Source organism: Calliopsis andreniformis, chromosome 9 (genome assembly GCF_051401765.1).
Source record: "Calliopsis andreniformis isolate RMS-2024a chromosome 9, iyCalAndr_principal, whole genome shotgun sequence".
Lineage (NCBI taxonomy): Eukaryota > Metazoa > Arthropoda > Insecta > Hymenoptera > Andrenidae > Calliopsis > Calliopsis andreniformis.
The window spans coordinates 11,006,187-11,033,057 of NC_135070.1; the positions used below are offsets into that span (position 1 = coordinate 11,006,187).

Genomic DNA, 26,871 nt, shown 5'->3' on the forward strand with positions numbered 1-26,871 from the left:
AGGAGTGGACGGTTTGAAAAGAGAACTGTTTCTGATCCCGTCTGCAGGAGTTGAAGGATAATTTATTAGAAGGTGAGTACGTCTGAGATTTTTCATTTCTACCAGGATGACAATAATTTTGCTTGTACGTTCAATCTGTACGGAGAAAGATCGAGAAAGTTGTATGATAACTTTCTTCCGTTTGTTCTTTTCGTTCGTAAGATTACTTAAGTTTCGTAACAAACCGCGGTAAAATTGCTATGTTGGGAAATGATACTGTTGTCATAGCATCGGTGCACAGGAAACATTATTGTCTTCATCGAAACCTTTGTGTAATCCTTGTACTTTTTTTTATTTGTGCGCAAAAAAGTTCGGGAAATTCCACAAATAAACAGTTTTCTTTCACGTTCATTTTTTCTTACGTTTTTATATACAGCTATCGATTATAGTTCTTTTTTTCGATTTGATAAATGAAACTTGATGAGAGTTTTATGAAAATGAACTAAAAAGTTGTATGTAGCTTAAGATTCTATTCTCTTCGTATACGTTTAATAACCTCTCGTTATTTATAGAAGGTTCAAGAAACGCTACTCATTCAGTTTTTGTTCACATTTCTAGTCGCAAATAGTGTAAAATGTCGTTTGTAAGTTCTTTAAGTATTCATGTAGGAATACATTAACATAGAGAACGCTTGAAATTTTTGCAACTGCAATGTTTGTTGCTTCTTCGACACTCTGAATTCCTGTTCTGGGCATAATAATGAGCCTCGCCGAGGATAGGACCATAATCTCTGAAGTTAACATTAGGAAACGTTGCATAATAGATGAAACGAGGAAGAGAGCACTTATCTCACCGCCTAATTCGCGGTACATAAAGGAGGATACTGCAAATACCATAGAAAACTATGGAATTCAAAAAGAAACTGACGGCTCCATTAATTATCTCAGCATGTAGCGATTACTGATGCAAGTCTGATGGGAATAGGATGTAGGGAAGAACCTCAGTAGATATTGCACATTAAGAGATAAGAATAGAGTCGTTCTTTATACATAATTTATTTTGTCTAATTAGCAATTTTAACTATTGCTTTTCATCAGTAACTCTATTAATTTAACAAAAGTTCCTGTCGCGTACTAGACGATACTACATACATTCGTTAATTCGATTCGTAGTTATGTAAATTCAAATTTAATTTTTTGTGACAAAAAATTGATTACTCTAGTAGGTATTCGAACAGGTATAAAAAAGCTTTATATATACTCGTGTATTAAGAAGAAAAGATTTATTGAACCATGCATTCGTACAAGTTGTCATTCTCTTTTATATTTCGAAGCACAAAACAAAAACACTATGAATACTATTCACATAACTGTCAAATTGACAAGTTGAGTAAGGGATCATGGAAACTGAGTGTAAGATTGCAGCTTCATCAGCAACAAAACACAGTGAATAAATATGTAGACAATTATTGCGTCATGGTGTCTTCAGGGAACATAATAATTGCCAAATAAATATTTCACTTGTTTAAAAAATTACCTCGATGTAAAGGGATTAACACAGCAGATATTTATTATTTACTTAATTTTTATTCCTTTTAGTACAATACATTGCATGTGAAATATTTTACAGTTCTTCAGGAAGTTCGTATTTAATAATTGCTTTCACTGGTTGAAACACCAGACACTCGCGAAATGCACGACAGAAAAATGATGACGTTGGAAATATTTTTCCAGTCACGAATCGTTACACTGTAATGATCTAAATTTTCTTTAAAATAGAGTAGAATTTAAATACGTATTTTGCTAATATGATTGCAATATAGAAAACCTTTTATAAAATATGTAATGAAGAACATTTTTATGAAATTAGATAACTTTTTATCTATTTAGTATACTCTTAGTTTAGTATTACGAAATTAGGAAATTTTTAAATAGATATTGACTTCCGTATTTTTACTGTGTCTTTGACGTTAATTCAAAACCTTGTACATGTACATTTATAATTATATGCGGACATATGAGTTTTTTTTATAGGATAGTTAATGAGTTTTTTAATGCATAGGACGATTCCCATGCATTCCAACTATTAAAATTATAAATATTTAATCTCGGTACAAGATTGCAGTAAATGCTTATTATAAATAACATCTAACTTAAGGAATAAATTAATTAGTAGGTTTATATAGTCAGAAGCAGCAGTTAATTAAAAAAGCTATCAGCTGCGTAGTGGTTCACATACGTAATGTAATTGCTGTTTTTAAATACTATCTTACATGGAAAGATATTTCATTAACATATATTAATAAGTTTTTACTCATGCACTGATTATATCCTTTACCGCTTCTTCTGACGATTGACCAGTCTTTCGTGAATCTTGAGGATATTTTTCCTTATGAATTTTTTATATTGAATATTATGTTTTTCTGTACTGGTATCGTATCAGACTCGTCGTTATTATCCCCAAATCGACGTCGTATAATGACTTCAATCATTTGCGCAACATACTTTAACACTGAAATTATCAATAGTAAAAGCATTACCTATTCCTCTGAACTAGGCCTCTCGAAATGACTAATTTTTGAAAAAAATACGTGCTATTCCCAATATTTCAGTTCATAAATATGAAGTATTTTCTCTGTGGAAGAAAACTGAAAAATTTGTGCGGTGAATGAACGAAATCATGACAAGCCTACAGTATTAAGGAATAAAAGCGAGATTCATCGTTAGTTTCTGTAGATCTTCTAGTAACCAAGTCGATTCACTTTCGATGGATGTCCCAACCAAAAACTCGTCGACTCTTTCTTTCGGAGCCTCTTTTACGGCGTTCACTTTCTTCTTTCGTGACGAAAGTGACGCAAAAATGAGTGATTCGACCGCGTGGCGGGCAACGGTCGAAAACTACGATCGGTCGACGACCGATGGCGAGAGATGCTGCGCGACCGCTTGAACCGTTCCTTCGACGCGAATTTCTCCGGTGAATTTACTTTCTACACTCGCCTATTTTCGTTGCCTATTGCTCGCACAGACATCCTGCGCTGGCAAGTGTCTTACTTTATGCAGGAAATAAGAACGCGAGCTAAATCCAGCGAGCCGTCCATGCGGAGATGCTTGCTGCAACCGAACACCGCGAAATTAGTTCTTACGTTGATCCTTGCGAGGAATCGTTCAGCTTGCGGTCAGAATTGAAGACCACAAGGGAGGAACTTGATCGATTTTAGGGCAGAGCAAATTTAAAGTGGAAAACAAGACACTATGGAATAACAATCGGTTAATAAAGGCAATGTTAATGAAGTTCTAATAAAATTGTAGTAAAGTTATTAGGAATTATTTAGTAACTTAGGATGTCTCTCAGACTTCTCAAGTTATTTTTTTTTACATGAACTTGTCAAGTTATTTCCCTTTACTTCTATTATAAGAATGATTGTGGCTTGGAACTTGTCGAGATTTTCATCTTTTCAAGTCTGAATGTATTTATAAGAGTAATCTCTTTTAGATACTAGCTAGTAACTAATTGTAAGTTATGTACCTAAATTCTTCCCTTGTGGTTTTCAGTTATGAAGTAAGTTAGTATTTATTATAAGGAATTTGGGAGGGTTGAACACGGAAAAGGTAACAGTTGGACCGTGTGGAAGGGTCAGGCAATCCTGAAGTCTTTCTTTGTATTTTCAAATCCATCTTTTCTAACTGAGTCTGTCTTTCTATTTATTTTAGTAGAATAAAAGGAATTTATTTACATTATGTTATAAGTAAAGAAGACATAATAATATAGACTACTATGTCAAGAACTAGGTGAATTTCTTTTCCCGCTCTCCTGAAGAATAATAAAAAAGGACTTAGGTCAGTTTAGCTTTCAGGTACAGGTTTACGAGAAGGATAATAGATTAATATATCTACTTCAGTTTCTAAGAAAAGAATTACCGTCAAATTAACACTGAATAAAACTAAGAGTGAAGTGAAACTAGAAATTGCTTTAGCTCATTTTATTTACTCCGATAGAAACAGGAGCACGTTACTCGTTGATGGCTCTAACATGACTCTTCGTCGAGGCTATTGCTAAAGATGGAAATCAGATGAAAAGAATGGGAACAGTATTTAGGCCGCCTTGCTTAGGTGTAGAACTTTGTATTGGGACGCTTGAATAGATCTTAGAAATATAAACTTGTTTAGGTATCCGTAGAGCATGATAATCCTAAAGGGGAAGGAAAGAAAGGTAGCGATTTCACGCGAGAGAAGATGGAAAAGGTGATAAAGATCCAGTATGTTACACGCTATATCGCATTTAATGGATTCGTATTTTGTAAAAGAAACTAAGAAGCATTCGTGCCTCTTTGTACGTAGAAAGTGGTTCTACAAACAAGATACTCCGCGCTACGATAGTGAATTAACGTGTCTAAACGAAAAAAAGTAAAAGTAATACATGCGCTTCTAAATGTACTACTTCTGAATTCTTGAATAATATCGATGCAATAGATTGAGATACCCCAGTATAAACAGAAAATTCTATCACGCTGAACCAAGAACAGAGTTTAAGTTTAATTCTTACTATCCATATGTGTACATACATGTTGTGAAATTGAATTGGAATTTATGATTGTCGATAACTGGACGTTACCAAGAGCCTACCGATCTTTCATTTGTAAACTGTCACCCATTGCACAGACGCTATAAAAACAAATCATAAGTAATGATTCAACGACAGGTAGCTCTGTTCGTCTATGTAACCTTCTATATCCTTTGCCACTGGATAACCTTGAGGATCTCAAGGTATTCGTGTAATTTTTTATTTCCTAATTTGTAAGCTATATAGATTTCGCCTGCTCGCGACAAGGAACTAAGTGACGCATTACCATCAGACAGCAGGATATATTGCGATGAAATATTAGTTCGAACCCTCATTAATCATCTCTGACTGGTCACCTCTAAATCTCTGTCGAAATATTTCGTATCTTTTGCCACTGGGCGACCTTGAAAACCTTAATTCCGCTTCTCCATGGACGCCCTTTAAGTAAATCTGGTCGTCGATTTCTGAGGCATTATCAAACACGTTACATCATCGTCTCGGTGTCTGGCATCGCAACTTTAGGTACTTCAAGCTCATTTAACACTGTCTCTCGTAACACTTTTCCTGTATTCTTGTATCGAGCGCCTTGAAGCCTCATCGAATCACGCGTATTCTTTCTACCGGAAAATGATCGTTTGATTGATAAAAAGTGTAGCCGCCCTCTGAGCGTGTCTAGAGAAACAGTTGCTCCAGTTGTTAGCGAGAATTACGTTCTCTGGCAGCGAGGACAACGAGATATAAAGTACGCTGCAAATTGCATGCTTTAACGAGATTTGCATAAATTTATGATGCTTGTTATCAGCCTTGTACGAATTTCAAGCGATATTTAAATTTCTATGAGTAACGGTGTATGGCTGGCAAATAACTAAAACCTATTTTACAGATCTGTCTATATTATTCTTAAAATTGATTTTCTGGACCAATTTGTCTATCTTTATGAGTATAACATCCTCCAAAATTTTTGGATTTCCTTTCCTAGATTAAGGATCCTACAGAGATTTATATTATCTTTAAGGTTGATTCTCAATCCTACATTAACTGGGTATATCTGTCTATACTTCTGTGAGTTTTTTGCACTCCAAAATCCTTCGATTTCTTTCGTATTTATCGAAGAAATAATGTCTAATAGATAGTAGCAGCTAAAAACTCCCTATAAAATTAATCATGATCACAATGATATGTCTTATCGTGGGATTATTTTCTTACAAGGAAAAAGACATTTCATATTCGATGTACCATTTGGAATTCCACTATTCCTTCCTCGATTCTAGCTTCGATTATTATATCGTAAGGCTCCAGACGATCGTTCCGGAACGTTGACCCCTGAGTTATACTTTTTCCCAACTTGCTGCGCGTTGTGTAGGCTCAGCTGATACAGCGCATCGTAGGTCGACTGCATACGACTTAAAGTGTCCCTTCGTATAACGGTAGAACATCCGTTTTACCTCCATGTTCCTGTGATAGTTATAGGTATATGTACGTGAAACTGGTCCTCTTCGATCTTGCCCACGTAGAATGCATAGAAATAGTGACATTAGGTGGACGTTGTTAACAGTAGAGGTGCAATTAAACTTCCGTTTGAAAGTTGTACTCTTCAGGAAGTTTCGATCCTTGTAGTTAATGGGTCACTAATTTCTTCATGTAGAATAATTGAAAGAAAAGAAAATACAATTTACTGTGTTCTGTTTACTATGATACTTTATACTATATGATAGTTTGTTATTCATTAATAAGTTAAAGTACTGAAGTGTATTTTCGTGAAGTATAAGCTATTATTTAATAAAGGATAATAATAAAAAAATTAATTTTCTCGTTTATTTGATTGACTGATAGAAACTGTTACTGATGAAATGAATGTTAACACCTCCAGGAAGCAATTTGAATTTTAAAAATCATTTTTCTGTTTTCCCTAGAGGTGCTCGAAAAAGAAGAAATTCTGCTTTTTTATTCGCGTAATATTTTTTATTCACTACTAATGCATTCGCAGTTTCCTCGTCTCAGGTTGCTCCAGAAAAAGAGCAAAGCTTGTGTATACATTGATATTACTTTTATTGTCGAGTCGATGAGGCACGTGACTTATTATTCACATTTTCTCGTCGACTTTAATTACAAACTTCAATAACATTGGCGCCATTAGTCATTGAGTAATATGAATAAATTGTTATCGATTATTCACTATCTGAAACATAAGTTTTTCATTTTATGTCTCGTGTTCAGGAATACGTTTTGAAGGGTTGAAAAGTACTGTTATAAATTCGTATCACATTAGGACAATAATGTATACTGAAAGAGATACTTCGAATGACAAACAGACGGGACCACCACGGTGAATGTTATTTAAGATAAAGACGATCTGTGAAGAATACATAATGACGTTTAAATATATCGTCTAAAATCAGTCTGTGTTGGTTTTAACTGTTTCAGCGTCATCGAACTCGTACGCCATGTCGAATGGCACAACGAACGTCTTCGGAGCGAAACAGGGTCACGAACTTACAGTTAACTTTTGCTGATTCTGATTCATTTTGTTTATATACTAATGTAATTAAAATCATAACACAACAAAGCTGTAGAATCTTCATAAGAATTTCATAATTGAATACAGTGTAACATTCGCAAAAGTACAGTATATCAAAGGGAGAAAAAATGTGAAGTGTCGAAAAATATGAAATGAATATGAAAAGTATGAAAAATATAAACTGAGTATGTTAGATTCAGAGTTGCACAACAAATACAAAAAATTTGAAATAAAAGTAAAACTTAGAAATGAACGAAATAAAAAATTTGTTAATCATGAATCTTAGTAAAATTTGTGAAAGTTGTTTCAATTTAGAATAATTTATTTTAACACTTCAGACGTACGAAGTATCACAAATCGAAACTAATATAAGAATGACAACCTTCTTTTGCGGCGTATTTAATTGGAATTCCTGATCGATTCAAGAAAGTGAAAGGGTTTATGGGAATTATACGAAAAGTATACTGTGCATGCAGGAAGTACCTTCTCTCACTTACTAATGGAGGAACAACCTGATGGCCTTGGCAAAATTCCTTCTGAAGTACGACTTGTAAAGAATTACGTGATCGTTAGTCCTAGATTCGTTAAATTGCTGCGCTATTATAGCTATGAAAGACAAATACGTTTCCACAAACTTTCTTGACTATTGGGAAAGAGGTGTCTTGTTTAATGATAAATTGTAATTATTTGTTGAAGAATTTTTCAACCATGATATGTAATAGATACTACTAATGTTTTTATGATAGATCTTTTCTTCTAGAGGGAATAAGTTTTTTTACAAATTGAAAATATAAGATTTAGTGTTGAACGAAAATAAATAATTATTAAAAACAATAAAATATTTTAAGAAAATTTCTAAAAATGATAAAAAGTGGAGCAAAATTCGTGAGTATAACTTTAAGGGTGAATAGGATGCGTAAAACTATGAAAAATATTCCTAAAACCATGTACTCTATTCAATACTACAAGTATCTTTGAATTTCACTACTTTAGAAGCGAAAACTATTAGACTATCATTTATTTGAAAAACTGTAAATTATTCTGAACTCTATACCAGATATTTCAACAGTAGGACTACACACGATCTGATAATTGCTTAACATGAATCGTTATTAAGTGCATGTGACAGCATTAATGAATTTTTTTGGTTTTCTAATGATGGAGAACGTCTTTGATTAGAACAAAAAATGTTTTTGATTCACATGTATAAAGGTCAATTAATGCAATTGCATATCAAGAAATTCTAATCCGTACATGAATCTTGAAATACTTGCAGCTATATAATTATCCCCTGTCTGTTGCAGACTGTCTTTAATTGACGGTTTACAAAATGATGGCAGAATACGCGATTATCGTAAGGAATGCTAGGAAGCGGTATGTCAAAGAAACGCCGATTTTGGATGGCATGAACCTAACTGTCCCCAGAGGATGCATGTAAGTATATTTTATGAAGAATCGTATGGAAGTTAATTATATGTGCATATCAAAGTAATATACGTGAGAATCAAGGTTGAATTGAGAAAAAAATCAAGGAAGGAAGTAGTTAACAGTAATAAATTTCAACTTGTCTGATATAAAATATGTACAGACTTCTAACATACTTAAAACAATAGGAATTCATTGGTGAAAGCTTTACTACTATCAGTGAAATAAATCATTCTTGAAACTAACATAAGTCTTTACTGCGTTTTAAGTATCCTTAACAATTTATCCTTGAGTAGAAGTACCCTTAAAGAATCATCCTTACATCCATGAATTATTCTAATCATTTTACGATCATTACACATGTTTTCAACCATTTACATTGTACGAGGACGTATTAAATCAATAAACCATGTACATTTATTCGTTTCATCATTTGGGTTGCAATAAGTATGTACCTAATTAGTAATCAGTTGAAAATATACAAGTCTAAACTTCTAGATTACATCACAGCTAAAGTGAATAGGGAACCTAGAAGCCAGGAGAAGAAACGTACAATGAAAATCATCAATTATCATTTTTTTTATAGATACAGCTTATTGGGGCCCAGTGGTTGCGGCAAAACCACTCTGCTCTCCTGCATGGTCGGTGTGCGAAAATTAGACAGCGGTGACATTTGGATACTCGGTGGCAAACCAGGCGACGCAGAATCGGGCGTTCCAGGACCACGAGTGGGTTACATGCCGCAGGACATTTCGTTGGTTCAAGAGTTTTCTGTGATTGGTGCGCTGTATTTCTTTGGCATGATCAATGGTTTGGATGATCGAAGAATTGGTGAGTTCTTAAGTTGGTGGAATATATTCGTAAGACCATTATTAGATATTTTAACACTAGAGTTACCAAAACTAACGTATGCCTAGTTTCATTAGATTGTCAATATTACAGGTTTTTGAGAAAATATATAATTCATAGAAATAATCAATTTATATGTCTGTGGTTGTAAGGCAAAACAACCTGTGTCACGTTTTCAAAAAAATCGAGTTAGGGTCTTAATTGAGATCTAGAATATAGAATTTATATTTGTAGGAGGAAGAAAGGGTATTAAAAATGTTTCACTCAAAAATGAAGGTTTATAAAGACACAAGTCCATAAGACAGTATTGAAATTGAAAACTTTAATCGCCAGTATCTCGAAAATGGAAACATGTGACTTACTATTTGAATACGATCTCTGATAACTCTAGAGTTCTAGTGTCAAACTGACATTAAGTTGAAATCTGTTATTATTAATAAATCCCTTGGGAACAGACTCTCATAGGTAGTTGCTGCGCGTTTAAGCAAATGTACTACGCCTCTGTTTCCGATTTCAGAGGACAGGTACATGTTCCTGAAAGATCTGCTTCAGTTGCCGCCCAGAAATCGGTTAGTGAGGAACTTGAGTGGCGGTCAGCAAAGAAGATTGTCCTTTGCAGTGGCCTTGCTTCACGAGCCTGAACTGTTGATCCTCGATGAGCCTACCGTCGGTCTGGATCCAGTTTTAAGGGACAAGCAAGTACAATTTCATTTCCTTGCTTCTCGATCGCGTAAGGGGATCAAAGAACGATAAAATAAGCGAAGATTCTTTGAACAGTATTTGGAACCACTTGGTGAAGATCGCGCATGAGGACGGTGTCACGGTTATCATCACCACGCATTACATCGAGGAAGCGAAGCAATCTGATAAAGTAAGCACGTTTATTACTTTATAAATAATATATCAAAGCTTACATAAGTTAAGAGATCACGTAACAAAATGTTTGAAATAATTCATATACATAATCAGGTCAAAGATATGTAAGCGTTTTTCGAACACCTTTATGTTTAATTTTTTAATTCAATTATTTTACGATTAAAATGAATCTCCACAAAAAATCATTAGTCATGATCTATGTTAATGAATATTGTAATCATTAGATTGGATTACTGAGATGTGGAGAACTATTGGCTGAAACGTCGCCAAAGGATTTATTGGAACAATTCCAAACTGATTCTTTAGAGGAAGCGTTTCTGAACTTGAGTCAACAGCAAACGCAAATTCAGGCTCGAAGGCTGTCTCAACCGACGATTACTCCCACAGAGATCACTAATGTCGTTACGCTGGACTCCATATACAAAAATTATTCAAACCAGGTATCATAATGTTTTAGACTTTAGACTTATTCTTAGTGGCTTAAAGAAAATGTTTTTATCGTGTTTGTCGAAGAGAAAACTTAATGACTTTAGCAGGTATTTATTTTTGAAGAATTCTCATCTTAATTTTCCATTAATGACTTCAATTTTAAATAATTACTTCTGAATAACTGTTGAGAATATTTAGGTCACTTAGTTTTACCAAGCTCTGTTTTAAACGAAGCTCGACATTAACGAATAGAAAAGGGTAAACTACTTCGTGTCGAAACCATATTCATAGCTTCCTGCTAATAACTGCGGTAAAAGGCATTGCATGTAAGGCATTTTTTATTTCTACAGAGTTTACCTTCGTTTTAACGAGTGTGCACTTATAATTCGTTTTGAAGTAGTTTATTTTGCCGTATAATTTTATACTTCTAAAACTCAAAGTTTATGTGATAGAAGTACGTTCACATTGACAATTATATATGTTCTGTTCTCTATTTTAGTTCTAGCTTAAGAACGATTTTAATACGCGAAGCATTCTTATTTGAAAATAATTTTAATGCACGAAAGATTCTCGTTTGAAAATTTTCATTCGTTCTCTTCATATTAAAGAAAGTTCTACAAAAGCAATTTTTATCATACTCGACAGTACCTGCCAGTGAAAGTAGAGAAAACTTCAAACCTAGGTGACACTGGAATAATCTAGATACATATTCTATACCATTACATATTGGCTTACATATTACATATTTGGCAACATTATTATGTACATATGTATTGAAACGAGCTCAAAAGTTGTAATAAGTATCGAAGTTATAAATGTATAGTTTGTATAAAAAATTCGTATACAATATATAGCTCGTTTCAAGATACATAAAAACTATATTTCAGAGAAAAGCGCCATTACGAAGTAGTACAACAAAAAGATGCCAAGCTCTGCTCATGAAGAACGTTCTTCAATTTGTACGTCATCCCGGGTAATTGTCATGATAATCGATTAGACGCACGAGACGCATATGGCAAGTGCCTCATCGATAATTCGTTTTATTTGTGCAGAGGAATTCTGTTCTCGATAATCCTACCGATACTGCAAGTGACGCTATTTTTCAATTCCACTGGCTTAGATCCAAAGGAACTTGCAATATCAATTGTAAACCACGAAGCTGGGAACTGTGATTATGGGAGAAATCGGGGCAATGTTACATACGATACAGAAGAATTTACTTGCAATTTTGCTAATCTCAGTTGTAGATTCATAGATGGAATCGATGACTCTGTGTTAAAGAAGGTACACAAATTTTACATTAACCGAATGATACGATACACATGGACATGTAAAAAGTCAGATTTGATATTTTTAGATATTTAAATTGCATTTTCTAGGATTTTATAGAGTTTAGAATTGAAATATAAAGAGGCTATTTGTTTAAAGATTCCATTTATTTACGAAGGGGTATTCAATTTTCAGCTGTACTATAATACCTACGATGACGCGCTACAAGACATTACAAAACAAAAAAGTGTCGCAATAATGCAATTCCACAGAAATTTTTCCGACGCATTTTACGCAAAATTAGAAAATTATTTATCCGCGTCAGACGAAGATATTATAGCTAGTCAGATTGAAGTTATCGTACAAACGCCAGGTATTTACCAGATTAATAATTTTTTATGGCACATAAAAACCGATGAAAATATTTATTTCTATTTTAATTGAAATTATTTTTACACAGTAGGATGTACGTTAAATATTGATGTTCTTTTTTTTAGACAGGCAAATAGATTTGTTTGCAGAAAGAAAATTACGTGATAGTTTTACTGATGTCCATCAAAAGATCATGGAGCAATGTAAAATCTCTAAGAAATTTGGAAATATACCGATATACGTACGTATACTTAATAATTTTCTTTTTTACAGAAGTACATCTAAAATTTTTAATATTAATTTTAAAATTAAATAATATCTACTAAAATTATCAGGATGAATTCTTGAATTTTCTAGTTTGGCGATCCTGTTTTTGGTAAGAGAGACCAAAATTACGTAACGTTCGTTACACCACCTTTTATACTATCGTAAGTTCGAATTTTTTTCTGAATAAATAAAATTCTTTAATACACTCTAAGTTTACATTCGACTTTCTAGATTAACATTTCTCCTGGCAACATCAATTTGCTCAACTATAATTATAACAGACCGAAATTCTGGCGTATGGGATAGAAGTTTAGTTCAAGGTAATTATAAAATATAATAAATATCAAAAGAAATGGATATAAATCAGATAATTATAGGTAAATCAGTTTCTTTATTTGAAATCGTCATGTCGATCCAAAATTAGGTGTCAAAACAGCAGAAATATTACTTACACACCTGCTGTCACAACTGACAGTAATTATCATTCAAGTTATGATGTCATTGTGTGTCACCTTCTTACACTTTAATGTAGAGTGTAAAGGTTCGATATCCGTTGTTATTTGGCTGGCTTTATTCGAAGGAATTTGCGGAATGTTATATGGTGAGCATTAACATTGATATTACTGAACATATATAGCAAAATAAATTAAATATGTTTTTTCTTTAAATTCTAATAGGCTTTTCAATATCGATTATGTGTACTTCTTATGCTCTCGTCAATTACGCGTCCGTGGGAAGCTTTTATCCACTACTACTTCTTTGTGGTAGGTAGTCAACGTAGTATTTTTAATTTTAAAATAGAAAAATCATTTTTTAACATTTCAACAAAGGTGCTTTAACATTTCTATTATAATCTCGTGTAGATTGTCAGAATTTTTTTATCAAAGTTCGAATTTTTTATCAAAGCTTGAATTGAACAATCAGAGTCTAAAATCAAGGATTCGTAAAGTAACGAGGGAGGTATTAATATTATTGGGATTTTAAAGGACTTATTTGGCCAATCGAGGGAATGCCCAAAGTCCTTCGGTGGTTAAGCTTAAGCTTACCCTTAACGATACCAGGCATCTCGTTGAGGGGAGTTCTGGAGAAGGGAAGTTCCATGGACGAGCCCGAGGTGTACAGTGGATTTTTGGTACTCGCGGCGTGGATTGTAGGCTTTATAGTGCTCTGTCTATTCCAATTAAGGTCAAAGAGTTACTAAAAATATGTTGAACGTAATGGAAGGAAATAAGAAAGTATAAGATAGATGATGGGGGAGATTTTGAATCGTGCAATAGTGAAGAAGGAGTTTTTCACACGTTTCACAGGGTAGAGTCGCTTTAGACTTAAATAATCTCTAGGTTCTAATTTAATTTGACTAAGGACAAAAGGGCAAGAACAATTTTATATATATGCTGAGTGAGATGTTTATGTGGCAAGCGTCTGTGTGTAAAATCAAGGATTTCTTGAGGCTTAGGGTAATAGCGCGGGAGAAAATGTGAATAGGGCATAGGTATGTTGTAAATTGTTAATAAATACCAGTCATATATTTGTTATCATAATCTGATTATCTTTAGATCAGTGTGTATGCATGAATATTACTATCCTAGGGGGCATTCTGTTGAAAAAATGTATTCGTCGCGAGGATATGAACGACCTATAGTTACCTATAGTCTGGGCTCATGTATGGAAGGGATAACTATAGTCAGAACAAATCAATTGGCTATCCAAAGTCATTGAGAAAGGTTGCCATATGTTCTAACTATAGTTAGGCGTTTGAAATTCACCTTCGTATCTTTCCTCCAAAATGCAATTAAGAATTTAAACGACCAGACATGTCTACGTGCCACTATGTTAATATCTAATACTATAAGTGTGTAAATAAACGAATTATGTGCAAATTATTGAAATAAATTTACCTGACAAGTTTACTTTTTCTTGAATTTTCTGATTTTTTTTAGTGTTCTGGTTCCGCAAAGAAACGTTCCAGGTCGAAGAAGGATCTACAAAAGGTAAAAGTGAGGGCAAAATAACAGAGTAAGTTCAGTATTAATTTCGCTTATTTAAAAATAGACAGGGATTACGTATGAAACCATAAAATGAAATCATTCTTTTGGCTTCAATCAAATATAGTTCTTCATTTTAGATTTATTTATCTCCTCATATACGTTCTCACAGATATACATGTTTTACGACATTCACTAGATTAACATAGTATACAAACATATACAACGTGCGAACTACGTGAACTTTTTTCTTTATATATATATATTTTTCCTTCTGTAACTTGTTCTTAAATTGAAGTATATTTATCAATAATCGTACTGGGATACGTGACATCGATCATCGATCCTGAAGCACGTTTCCACGAAAAATGTAGTAAAAATAATGCGCGTTTAGACGAAATTAGGATACGAATATTACATTCAAACAATCTTCCTTGGTGTCCTATATTAAATAGATATCAGCTTGACAATGAATTGAAAATACTCTAAAATTATCTGGCACTTAGGTGAAAGACTGCGAAATAATTCGTATAAATATTACAAACAAATCGATCAAGATTTACAAGCTTTTTCTTTTTCTATAGTTATGATTTAGCTGATCACAATCACTTTTGTATTCAGCTAGACATAGTATTTAATAATTAATGCTATTAGTGGATACTACTGTTGAGCAAAAGTATGCAGAAATTAAACCTTACACTCCAACCATTTCACTCAACGTTTGACAGAAGAGAGAATCTCTCAACAAGTTGAAATTTCTTACATTTTTTACATTCTTCTAAAAATGAAATTTTAGTATTAAAATAATTTATAAATTTCCAAAGTGTAAAGAAGTTTTAAAGAGCCATGATTTGCTTTAATTTAAATTTCAAAGTTAAATTATAAGAAAATTTAGGTTTCTATATACTAAATTTTTAAAAAATTGGAGTGTAAAGTGTCAGTGGTAAAAATCACAGTTCCAAAGAAAAGAAGTAGAGTTGTTTCTGGATAGATTAGTATCTAAACGTTCGTATACTAATGTTTATAAATAATTTCTGGGTATAGATAAAAACGGATTTCATTAAAAAAATATACAAGTGTGTCAAACACGCTCACAAGTACGCCAAACTTTTTACGCTTTCTGAGTTTCGAACAAAATACTCTCTTTATCACTCTCTCTCTCTCAATTTCTCTCTTCTTCCAGCGTATACAAAATATGTATCGATTATTTTGATTTTCTCTCATACTTCTTCCATTACAACCTTGCACTTAGAAAACACTGAATTACAATTGCAAACCTGTGAGATCCTCGCTGACCTTCTGCTAACGTCTAAAGAAATCAATGCTATCGTGCATGAAATGAAAAAAGTTACGGAGGTATTCCCTTTGTTATAAATATTTTGCAATAAGTTATCAGTTGCTATTTCGTTTATAGATTCTGTCATAAGTTTTTCTTTTTCTTAAAAGAAAGCTAATTTTATAAATGACTGAAAACGCAGTAAAGACTTATAGATAGCGTCGTACAATCGAAGATAAAGTAAAGAATTAAGAATTACGTAAAAATTCTGCTCACAAAATTAAGGGATATTAATGTTTTAAGAGAATACATAACATTTTCAATATGACAGTATTTAATTATTGGCTCTATTCTAGGAATAGAGTGTGAAATATAAATAACAGATTCAGAATCTGTTGAGAAATCATAATTTCCTGCTGAAGAAAATACAAGAACAACCACTTTTCATTGGCATATTATTACACAGTTATCAAAATTATACGTTGCAGTAAATTCATGCAACGCTCACTTCAACTAAGATTGTCGCAGCTATTGCAATATTACAAGAGCAACACGCAATAGCACAACATGTAAGAAAAGTAATGATATCCCTGCACAAAAAATAGTTGATTATGTATCACGAAAGAACGATCTTAATTGAATCTTAATCACGCTGAACATTTAATATTCAGATTGCTGAAACTGAACGCGAACGTCTAATGAAGCGCATATTTTTTTAATGTTTAATCGCAATAATACCTAAACAAAAATTTGTTGTACTGCATGTGTTCACATGCTTTTGAATTTGCATCGTTACCAAAAACTTTCATAGAAAGTAAAAATAGAGATCTATGTAATAAATTACGTCAACAACGTGCCAGATATCAAATAGCGTCTTGTCAAATATTAAAATACGTGCTATTCATAATCATGACAAGCTTTTAAATATTTTTTAATGTACAGATTGAGTTATCTACTGCTAAAACTTAAAAACTTTGTAAACTATTAATATTGGAGAAGATGGCGTGAAACAAAATATTTTCGTTGTTTGATCTAGAATTGATAAAATTGTAATACATCCACCAGTTATCATCAAAAAACGTTTTTAATCACCCGTTTAACTTAATTCTTGTTTTACACTATTTCTTATAATATTCGTAGTTTATAAAATATTTTTCATTTCAGCTTTAGAATACTCAATCTGTAGAGACAAAAAATTAAGAAACCTCCCATAAAAACGAAGCAGTGCTGGGGAGATAGACGTTTAAAAAAGAATACAGGATGTAGTTCTTTTAATTCAATAATTGCAGGTAAAACATGCTCAGATGAATAGCATGTGTAAAAAACACGCCATTACGAATGACCCGATTAAGAAAGATATATCATCTACAAGAAATACCAATTTTCTTGCACATATTTTTATTAGAATTACTCATTCAACGATATGTATGTTAATTGCAATCGTATGACTTACTTATTCACTTCATATATCAATCGAGAGAAATCATATTATAAATTGATCGCCAAGAGTCAAAATCAACTTCTCAAAATTCCAACACAGAAAAAATACTCTCAAAATTTCACTTGTATTCTCTATTGTTAAAATATTAGAAAACGCGATAAACTGTTGAACAAAACTAAAGACTAACAATCTCACTCTCAAACAGTGAAACGAACGTGTCCTCTCAAATCAATTCCATTACTCAATAATATCAACGTTATTCGTCTTTCATTAACAATCAAAAAAATATGCAAATGATTCTCGCGCTTCCCAGCACCGCGGCAAAATGAAGAAAAAGGAAGTCCTAGTCGCGGTCGGTTGCATAGCGAACCGTAAAATCGCGCATACTAAAGCTTTTAATGTTCTCGTAGGCGTGTACGTTCTTGTTGTTGTTGATGTAGCTGTTGATGTTGTTGCTGTTAGCCGTGCTACTAACGCCGTTACTATCGCGATTGTTGTTAGTAGCAGTATTAGTACGTTTAGCAGTAAGGCAGGGGCCGCATCGGATTGGCATGGGTCGAGCAGCAACGAGACAGTCAACTATCTGTCTTACAGTAGGCATGCAGGTTTTGCTGTACCCTGGAAAACACATATCACATGCTCCATCAGAACCGAACCACACATCGACTTCTATCACGCCATCGGATTTTCTTTCATTTTTTTTTTTCGTCCCCGTTTCACTAAACGACTTCGAATACTGCTGCACGAAACTATAAGACTTGCACCTACACGCTGGCTGATTGAGAGGAAAAATTGAGGAAGAGATGAACAGAAGATTACTGTCTTCTTAAATTTGACACTTTAAGTATTGTTTTGAACGAGACATTTTCTTTGAAAATGTTCTGATAAAATACTAAATATTAATTTAGTAAAAGGTGGCTTTAGAAACGAATTAAGTGGTATTAAGTTTTTTCTTAGATGTGATACTGGCAGCATTATTTATAAGCAATTTCATTAGATTATCTCGGTCTCTTTTTACACGGTGAATCCGTATGCATACAAAAAGCGTGTAAAAATTGATTTGCAACTTGTAAAGTGATAAATTGCAATTTATAAATCAATTTTTACACAACCTCCTATATGATTTTTTTTACATGGTATAAATCCTCCATGTAAAAAGAGATCCAGGTATAATGTAGTGATACCTGACCTTTTTTTCAGATATTATGCAAATGAAATTCTCTTAATAAATCTACATCTCTTTCTTCAATTTTTGAAAACATTCGTAGAAAAAGATTTTACGTTTCACAAAAAGGATTTGAAAGAAATATTGCCAACTAGAACGATTGCATGATAGAAGTCGCGATGGTCAAAACACATCTCACGTGTCTCACGAAATAATTGAAAATACAGACAGAAAGAAACGAAGATACAGGAATATAGAAAAAGAAGCGGAGTCGGTCTCAAAAAGGTACAAGGGGTAGGCCTAAGGCCGATTTTATTCGCACTGAGGAAGCACTTTGTGAATTAACCCTTTGTGGTCGAAGTTCGTGACACCTAGAACCAGCTTGTATTTTTATCAGTAGCAACTTTCTCATAGCTCTACATTTTAATTCTCGATTTTGTAATAAAAATAAATAACGTATATACTCTATAGAAATATAACGATAGAATTTATATATTCATATATTCTTCTGGTATGCAATAACTACTTTTCGACAGAATTGCGCCCCCAAAGGGTTAAACGTTCAATATCGTCAGCTTGAGCATTTTATCGCCACACTCGTCTATCTACGACACTATATAATAACAAGAGGAGCAAACAGAGTTTATTTACTGGGGGGGTGAACCAATAAAACTTGCGTATCAAGACTAACAAAAAGGAGGGGTTGGAAAATGTCGACAAGAAAAGAACGTTCCTTTCAAAACAAAGCAGCGGTTTGCTTCTCGCAAAATCATTCCCAAACATGATGCTTCTCGACAGTGGCTCGTCAAAAGGTCTCATTGCTGGCGGGATAATACGTAAAATGAAGCACTATGTAACATAGATACGCCTAAGAAGCTCAGCCATAATTTCAAACAATGATTCGGTTTCATTGCACCTAAGCGTAACATACGATTATTACGATCTTATCGAACGAATCAGAGCGTAAAAAAATATTAAACAAAAATACTTCTAAGGATTTCCGTTCTTCGAACGTTTTCATCACAGTTAGATGCAGTGGAGGTTCACTGTAAGAACAGTAATCGCTGGAGGGATTTCTCAAGCGAAATTCATGACAGAGAGGCGCATGACACCGTGCAACAGGATACGAGATACAAAGGAAAGAGAGACTGATCGAACACTGTGACACAATGATAGGTCATGCCTGTGGGGCCGACAATTTCAATCAAATTTTCCTTTCACTCGGTGAATTCAGAAGGAATTTAAAGGGACACCTGCCTCAAGATTTGCACCAATGCACGATACTTATGCTGACATTCAACTTTAAAGAATAGGGGTAGACTTAACTTAGGCTTTCAATGATTTTGTTTTAATCATACTTGGTAACATTGGAGAAACATTCACTATCGTTAAGCATGTAACAATATCTCATATTCCAGTCAAATCTTTTTAGCAAAATAAAATTTCGTGCAATATGCATTGGTACAAACATTTAAACTCACCTTCTTTTAAATTCACTCTGGATCTAATATAAAAAAAAAAAATTGATTGAAATTTAGGTCTACTTTTATCTTTTCTCCTCAATTCATTTTCTTCGTAATATAGTTTATGATTTGGAACGCTTCAACGTGTGAAAGTCACAAAACTAACGAACGCTTTTCTCCCTCTCTCGATTCCTTTAACGTTAGAAAGTGCCGGCGATCCAAACTATACTGATATGGCGTTCGAAATAGTAAAAAACGCGATCTAAAAAAGGTATAAAAACAATTGGCACGTATCGAATAAAAGTCATTTGGCAGACGTAGTATTTGCAGGTGAAGACACTCGGCTGTAACGTTAAAGTAATCAATATTCGCGATCAAATTTCATCGCTTTCGTCGTTGTTAGTCTTATTACAATGCCTAGGAAGAACCCATTATCAGAAGAGCAGATCCCTGAAACGCTTTCCCCGATCGATGTACCGCAGCCCATCGTATCACTTAATAATAGTTCGTAGAATATTTTATATTTAATTAAAACGATTTTTCCGTAGTATTGACACGTCATTAGGATTGTCTTGATAATTTACCGCCCTTGGTGCTCGTGCGTTGTCAAGAACATCAGAAACTTCCTTTCAACTTGCATCATCATATGCATCTCTTCAACGTTTCTCTCCAACGCACGCGTTAACAAATCGGTATCTCGCGTCGAATCAACTAATCAGGCCCAACAGCGGTGACTCTTAAGTTTAATTCGTTATGCATTCACGTAATACAGTATCGTTCTTTTCCTGCATGCTCTAAAGGAGTCTCACGAAGGCCTGTGTTCTTCGTATGCATATTATACTCAATAGAACTCGGTCTATTTACGACGATCAACGTGCTGCTTAATAATAAACGCTCCGAGATTTCCATTCTTCGTTCTTCCACGGTTAAGGTTTCATCGAACCTCGAAGAAAAAATCTCGTCGCGCGAACGATCTCGATTAAATAGAATCTGCGGATAGGATTTAATCGTAACATTCTGGCATTTCTCTCGCTCGGAAGGAGCCCTGTCTCGTTATCGTGTTAAATATACAGATATACGTATTTGTTAACTAATTCCTATTGTACCGTGAAAAATCTTGTACCTCTTGAAGGCGATTATATGGTTACCAGTCAAGAGTTATCACAAGAGAGTCGACACGACTGCGGCTAAAGTTTTCCAGGTGACCTAACAAGAGTTTCAACTAATCTGTGTCACATACGTATTATATTATCCGTGACTCTGTGTAACTAATGTGAGCGGTTTAATTCGATATATCTCTATCTTCTCGAACCCATATTCGTTGGTTGCTCGCCTTTCGGCCTTCTCAATTATAGAGCAGTTTCTTTCTCGCTGATTATTTTAATACCGTGCTTCGTTAGAATCATCTTCACCGTTTCATTGTCCCTGATTTTCGGCCTGTCCATCCAGTCCAGTGACTTTTGAGTCTCACCTCCCCTATCTAGACCCTCCACCAACGAATCCAGATTATCCGTCGAGGAGTCAATGTATTGTACATTGTCAGCTGACCTCTGCAAAGACTTGCACCTCCTGGAACTCTTGGAAGCTCGTATGTTGTCCGCGGAGCCAATCAGTTTGCTGTTCTTCGACTTGAGAATCTTCTCGTTCCTCCTAGCAGACACTTTGGCTAGTTGAAGATTGTCTACTGAAGAATAACGCCTTTTGTCCTGAGAAACGTTCGCCAAGTCCTCGGGTTTCTTCCTCAGCAAAGAACCTTTGCGACTTATTCGCCTCGCGCCGCTGGTCAGGATAGCAACTTCGTCTTTTGGTATGAAATACGCGTCTTGTAAGTTCTTCTTGGTGGCAGACGCATCGAACAGATTAAGAGACTTCAACGAGAGTTTTTCACTCGGTTGATCGACTAATGGTCGATCGTCCACTGAGTCAGGGCCACTTTGGAGCCCACAGTTCTCGATCTCGAAACTATCTTCATCCAATGATGGATCTGTTGCAGCGCTGTCGACGATCCTAGAGGTCTCTTTGGGAAGACTTTTTGAGGAAGATTCGAGTATTCGATCGTGCTCGGAATCCCTGGAATTCCATGTCGCAGAGAACGCTGTCTCCTGCTCGGGGTTGAACGTGGCGCATATCTCGCCACAAATCTCGCACATTTCGCAGAGCTGATCGTAATCGTTTGAGACTATCTTTCTGTCTAGTGTGTCAGTGGACTCCTGGAGATTCCAAGAGCTGCAGATGTCGCACTCTGTTGAGTCTTCATCGGCGATGGAGCTGCAGTTAGAACGCAAGGTGTAAAAGTTCTCTTGGGTTGGACTGCCGACTCCTTCCTCGGTTCTCAGGGACATCTCGTTCACGTAACAGCACACTGAACAGAATTCGTCAGTATGCATGTCCAGCTCGTTGGCTGTGATCAGTTGGGACGTACTGTCAGCTTTGGAAGAATCCTCGTAGCACGTCTCCTGGATCTTTTTTATCGATTCGTAGCTCTTCGATTTTTTTGAGAAACCTTCGTCAGTTTTTGACTTTCGTCTGGACATTGTTCTAGAGTCGCTCGTAGCGATCACAGAGTCAAGGCTTCCTTTGAGATTCGCGTTGTATCGATGCGTTTTCTTCAGCCTCTCATCACTCATTGTGTTATCGAGAATTTTCGAACTGCTGGATGCTTTCTGAACACTCGATCGCGAAGATTTCCCTTCCTTTCTGGGACTTCTCGTTTTCGACGAGGACACCTTCGAAGAAGACTTTGATACTGTTTTGTAAAACGTTTCCTCCGATTGTGTATAGGAATCAGTGCTTTTTTTCTCTGTCTTATGGCTGTCTCTAATCTGTTTCTCCTCGTTTTCACTATTGTAGACTCGCATTTGGCCATTTTTAGTCTTCCTGGGACTTTTGCGAGAGTTTACGACAGACTTCACGTACTTACCATCTATTTCAATGTTCATATCTCGCTTCGAGGACGCCTTATCCAGAACCAACGAATCGTCTGATGCTTCTTTCACGTTTTCAGACACATCATCGACTATTTCTTGGATCTTGACCGTACTTTCATCACTCATAGACGACGGTACAGGTGACTGCACCAAAAGACTCAGTTTATCGATACTTCCATCTGAGTCACCCTTGTATATCATAATCTCACCTTTGCCTTGGACTGCGTTTTCCTCTAAGATCAAAGTCGTGCTCTCTTTCTCAAAAGGATTATGAATCATAGCGCTAACCAGAACCAAAACCTGTGTATTAGAACGTCGCATACTATCAGAGAAACCGTCTTGGTCAAGCACATTGCTGCTCTCCTTTCGATCAAACTGCTCATCCTTGGGAATCGCGGTCACCCGCTGATTCTCGATCGAATCGTTCGAACACACCTTTCCTAACCGACAATCCTCATTTTGTTCTTGGATATCTTCTATTCCATCATCTAAACCGTACCGCGACAGTCTATAATCCTCTTTGTCGACGCTGAAGTCTGACAGAGCGCATTCGTGGCGCCCGCTGTTATCTACAGACACGGAATGACCCGAAGGCGAGACGGAAGATTTATTATCGGGATCTTCCTTGTCTCTACCTAATCCTACCTCGGCAATCTCGTCCTCGAGCATCGTTCGAACTCTACTCTCGTCTGACTTAAAGCGATCCTCCGCCTCGACACAGGCTTTCGCGGTACTCTCGACGGTAGCCTCGTGTTTGGACGAGGTGGCGACACTCGGGGGTACCTGTTCTACCTGACTCGACTGGGGCTGTACCCTGACCACCTTCCTGATCTTCCTATCATCGTCAACGAAACCTACCTCGTCGAGGATCTGCGACTCGCCGGTTTCGGTGGCGATGATCTGTTTCGCGAGACCTGGATAAGCGGCCTTCGCGGTGGTTATGTGCTTGCCGTTACCGTTCTCGGCGACGAGCGCGCTAATGAATTTCTCGCGCGCCTCCTCGAGGCCGGCATGCCGAGAAGCGACGCACGCCACGCTCGTCGCGTTCTGGATATTCTTACGCAGAACCGTATCGGGCACGTCGATGGATATTATTTCGATCGGACTCGGGGATTCCATGGTAACGTCGCTAGGCGACGGCGTGAGAAAGGTGCTTTGATACTTCGAATCAATGGTCAAGTAATTATTCGCATTGGGCGAGGTCAGTTCCAACTTACTTCAGTGTCCAAGCAGATTGGCAGCGTGAAAAACAAGACACGATTTTTTTTACATGGTCCTGATTATTGTTGCGATTGTTCGCTGCATACCCGATTCAAGCACTAAGGCTTCGACGGATCATTTTCATTGGTGTTATAGATTTTGAAGAACAGTTCGTCAGAGTTTATCGTTATGATTTTGAATTAGAGAAATTTGGAGCGCAAATTTTCTAACCGATGCCATTTTTGCATCGATATACACAAATTTTACATGAATTTAGCGAAGCAACTGTGTTACGCCTTCATCCATGAATCGGTATTCTTAGTCTAGCAGCAGATTGTGAAAATAATATCATAAGGAACGTGAAATAATGCACTAGGTAAAATTTATTCGTAATTATGGTACTAGGGGAATTGGTTCATGAAAATTAGCTTACATACAAATGGAAGACTCTTAGACTAGATTAATCTATTATCGTTTTACATTTGTACAATACACGTTAACCCTTTTAATACTTAACAAATTGTAGATAAATGATGTATGACCAATTATTGAAAACTCTCTGCAGTCTAATCATGTTTATAAGTATTTACAAAAATTAGTAAACGTAAAGTACTATCTTAAGTACTAATATATGTATATTGAGCAATAAAAGATAGTGGAAATTTCATTAAATATGAGTATATCACTTGGAGTGTATATTTGGCAAAAGTTTTATATTTTTGGGCCCATTTTTAATACTTCTCGCATCATAAAACAATTCTAATAATATTTGATTAGTTATTAATGTTAGTGCATAAATATTCAGATCTTTACAAATTTTTAAACTTTATATTTTTGAAAATGAACATGTTGATTAGAAATATTTGTACAATCTATCTTCCGATATTTTTTATAAAACGAAACTATAGAGAAGTAAAAGGGTTAAGTTTTGTTGATAACATTTATAATTATATCACTTTGTAAAATAGTTCAACATCTTAGATTAACTAGCTTTACTCTAAACTCACCAACTACGTGGAATGAGTGCTACGAAAAATATACATTTTTTCTGTACAAAATACATAAAAATAAATTTTTGTTTAAATCTACTGGAAGATGTGCTATTAAGTTGCCAATATTTATGTGAGCTACCATTTTAATTAAATTGTGTTAAACTCACATTGTCGACGTTGTCGGCTTTGCATCATAAATCCCATGTTTATAGACATAATCGATCACAGCATCTTGCAGGAGATATCTGACGCTTTCACCTCTCTTCAATGCTCTTCGTATTCGAGTGGAGCTAACTTCATTTGGAATCCATTCAGTTACTATGTAAATATTGTGCTGCACATAGAATATTTATAATCGGATTTAGAAATTTATAGAAATTGTAATTACAAATTTTGAAGATAATTACCATATGTCTAGAAAGAATATCTGAATCATATATAAATTTATTAGGATTAGAACCTTCCCTAGTAATGACTACGAGACCATGTTCACCAACAATTGCATCAATCTGTAAGAGAATTACAGTCATCTTATTTTGAATTATTAAATTTGTGCTAAAAATATACTCGATCAATAGACTAACATCTTCTTCAGCCCAAAGATCATGTGTTCCAAAACTTTCCAACAAATCAGCACCACACAATAATTTAATTTGGATTGGAGTATGATCAGAGCTATTTTTCACATTCTCTGGTATCCATTCTAAATCTTCAATCGGCACACGATTAAGATTGTTTGCATCGAATAATACAGAATTCAACAAATTTTGGTGGTGCTGTAAACTAAGTCTAGTTTTTGTCCAACCATTTTGTCTTGTCTCCCAAGAGCTAAGTCGAATCCAATCACTGTTTTGTAAGGCTAATCTCAACATAGCACATCTATGCGATGCACTTGCGAGTTCTTTCTTAGCATACGCATCATGGACTGGAGATATAACACCACCAACCACAATATGAGTTCCCATTCTATGAAGATGATCTCTGGCAATTTCTATAAATTATATATAAAAGAATTAATATATTATTTTAAATCATACCTAAAATTAAAATGTTTAATAATCAGAGAAAAAGTATTTCTTTTGTAAAAGGCGAAAAAATTTCAAGTAATTATCTGCAAAATCATTATATTAGGCAATGACATCAACTTGTTTACAGTGTTATCTCAGCAGCATTTTGAATTACTAGAGTAATCAACAATGACAGCTGATGAAAAATTTCTAGCGACTATTACGCACATATCAAAAGGTTTTGTGTCTATGTAAAGAGAGGATATTGATTACAAGGCATGATATATATGTACCAAACATTCTTAAGTGCATATTGGTTGGAGGGTTATAACTGCCGCACGACATAAGAATAACACGCGTTGGTGCCATTTTTTCTTCTTCTATCACGCTGCATGTGCTGACAGCAGTTGCAATGAACTGCTTAAGCTTCCTCTTTGAGGCCTTTTGCGGACAAAATACAGGACATCCAGGGAGATACGTGATAGAACGAGATAAATCGTTAAAAACACCACCGTAACACCCAACCACACCGTATGAACTGCACACTGGCTGACGTTTCAGCCATATTTGAGATGGTGCCACTGCAGTAGTCAATTGAGAAATTGTTCTTAATGCAATAATTTTTGAAGACATTTAAGACTTAACCAACTATTGTGCAATAATTGTTTCTAATACTTACGTAACGCAATAACTACTTTAGTCAATATGACGCATACCATAATTAATTGCTTATTTGATGCACGTTGGAATTCCGCTATACCGTTTGGAAGAGCTTCTCAGATAGAATCTTCAACGTTGAAATTAGGCAGCATCTATTTTGGATATTTCAGGTAGGAATAGAATTATTATTTCATAGAAGTTTGTAATTAAA

General features: G+C 35.1%; 2 protein-coding genes across 6 annotated transcripts; one reads left to right on the plus strand and one right to left on the minus strand.

Annotated features, from left to right (window-relative positions):
- LOC143182870 (ABC transporter G family member 20) lies at positions 1-14,454 on the plus strand. The gene is made up of 15 exons (XM_076384166.1): positions 1-72; positions 8,362-8,491; positions 9,069-9,313; positions 9,849-10,026; positions 10,109-10,202; positions 10,432-10,647; positions 11,524-11,609; positions 11,689-11,920; positions 12,101-12,278; positions 12,403-12,518; positions 12,635-12,705; positions 12,776-12,864; positions 12,969-13,145; positions 13,222-13,308; positions 13,531-14,454. The coding sequence occupies exons 2-15, from the start codon at positions 8,388-8,390 to the stop codon at positions 13,743-13,745; spliced, it is 2,088 nt and encodes a 695-aa protein (XP_076240281.1). The 5' UTR covers positions 1-72; positions 8,362-8,387; the 3' UTR covers positions 13,746-14,454.
- Positions 2,839-26,628, minus strand: Nmnat (nicotinamide mononucleotide adenylyltransferase). 5 transcript variants are annotated; one of them, XM_076384164.1, is made up of 6 exons: positions 26,294-26,512; positions 25,578-25,984; positions 25,401-25,502; positions 25,161-25,327; positions 14,443-14,526; positions 13,579-13,715 (listed from the first exon to the last, which is right to left on the minus strand). In XM_076384164.1, the coding sequence occupies exons 1-5, from the start codon at positions 26,367-26,369 to the stop codon at positions 14,481-14,483; spliced, it is 798 nt and encodes a 265-aa protein (XP_076240279.1). In that variant the 5' UTR covers positions 26,370-26,512; the 3' UTR covers positions 13,579-13,715; positions 14,443-14,480. The 5 variants fall into 5 exon arrangements, with proteins under 5 accessions (XP_076240278.1, XP_076240279.1, XP_076240280.1 ...); XM_076384162.1 differs by lacking the exons at positions 13,579-13,715; positions 14,443-14,526 and adding exons at positions 17,695-17,864; positions 23,660-24,017; XM_076384163.1 differs by lacking the exons at positions 13,579-13,715; positions 14,443-14,526 and adding an exon at positions 2,839-3,089.
- Positions 26,629-26,871: the final 243 nt, after the last annotated feature.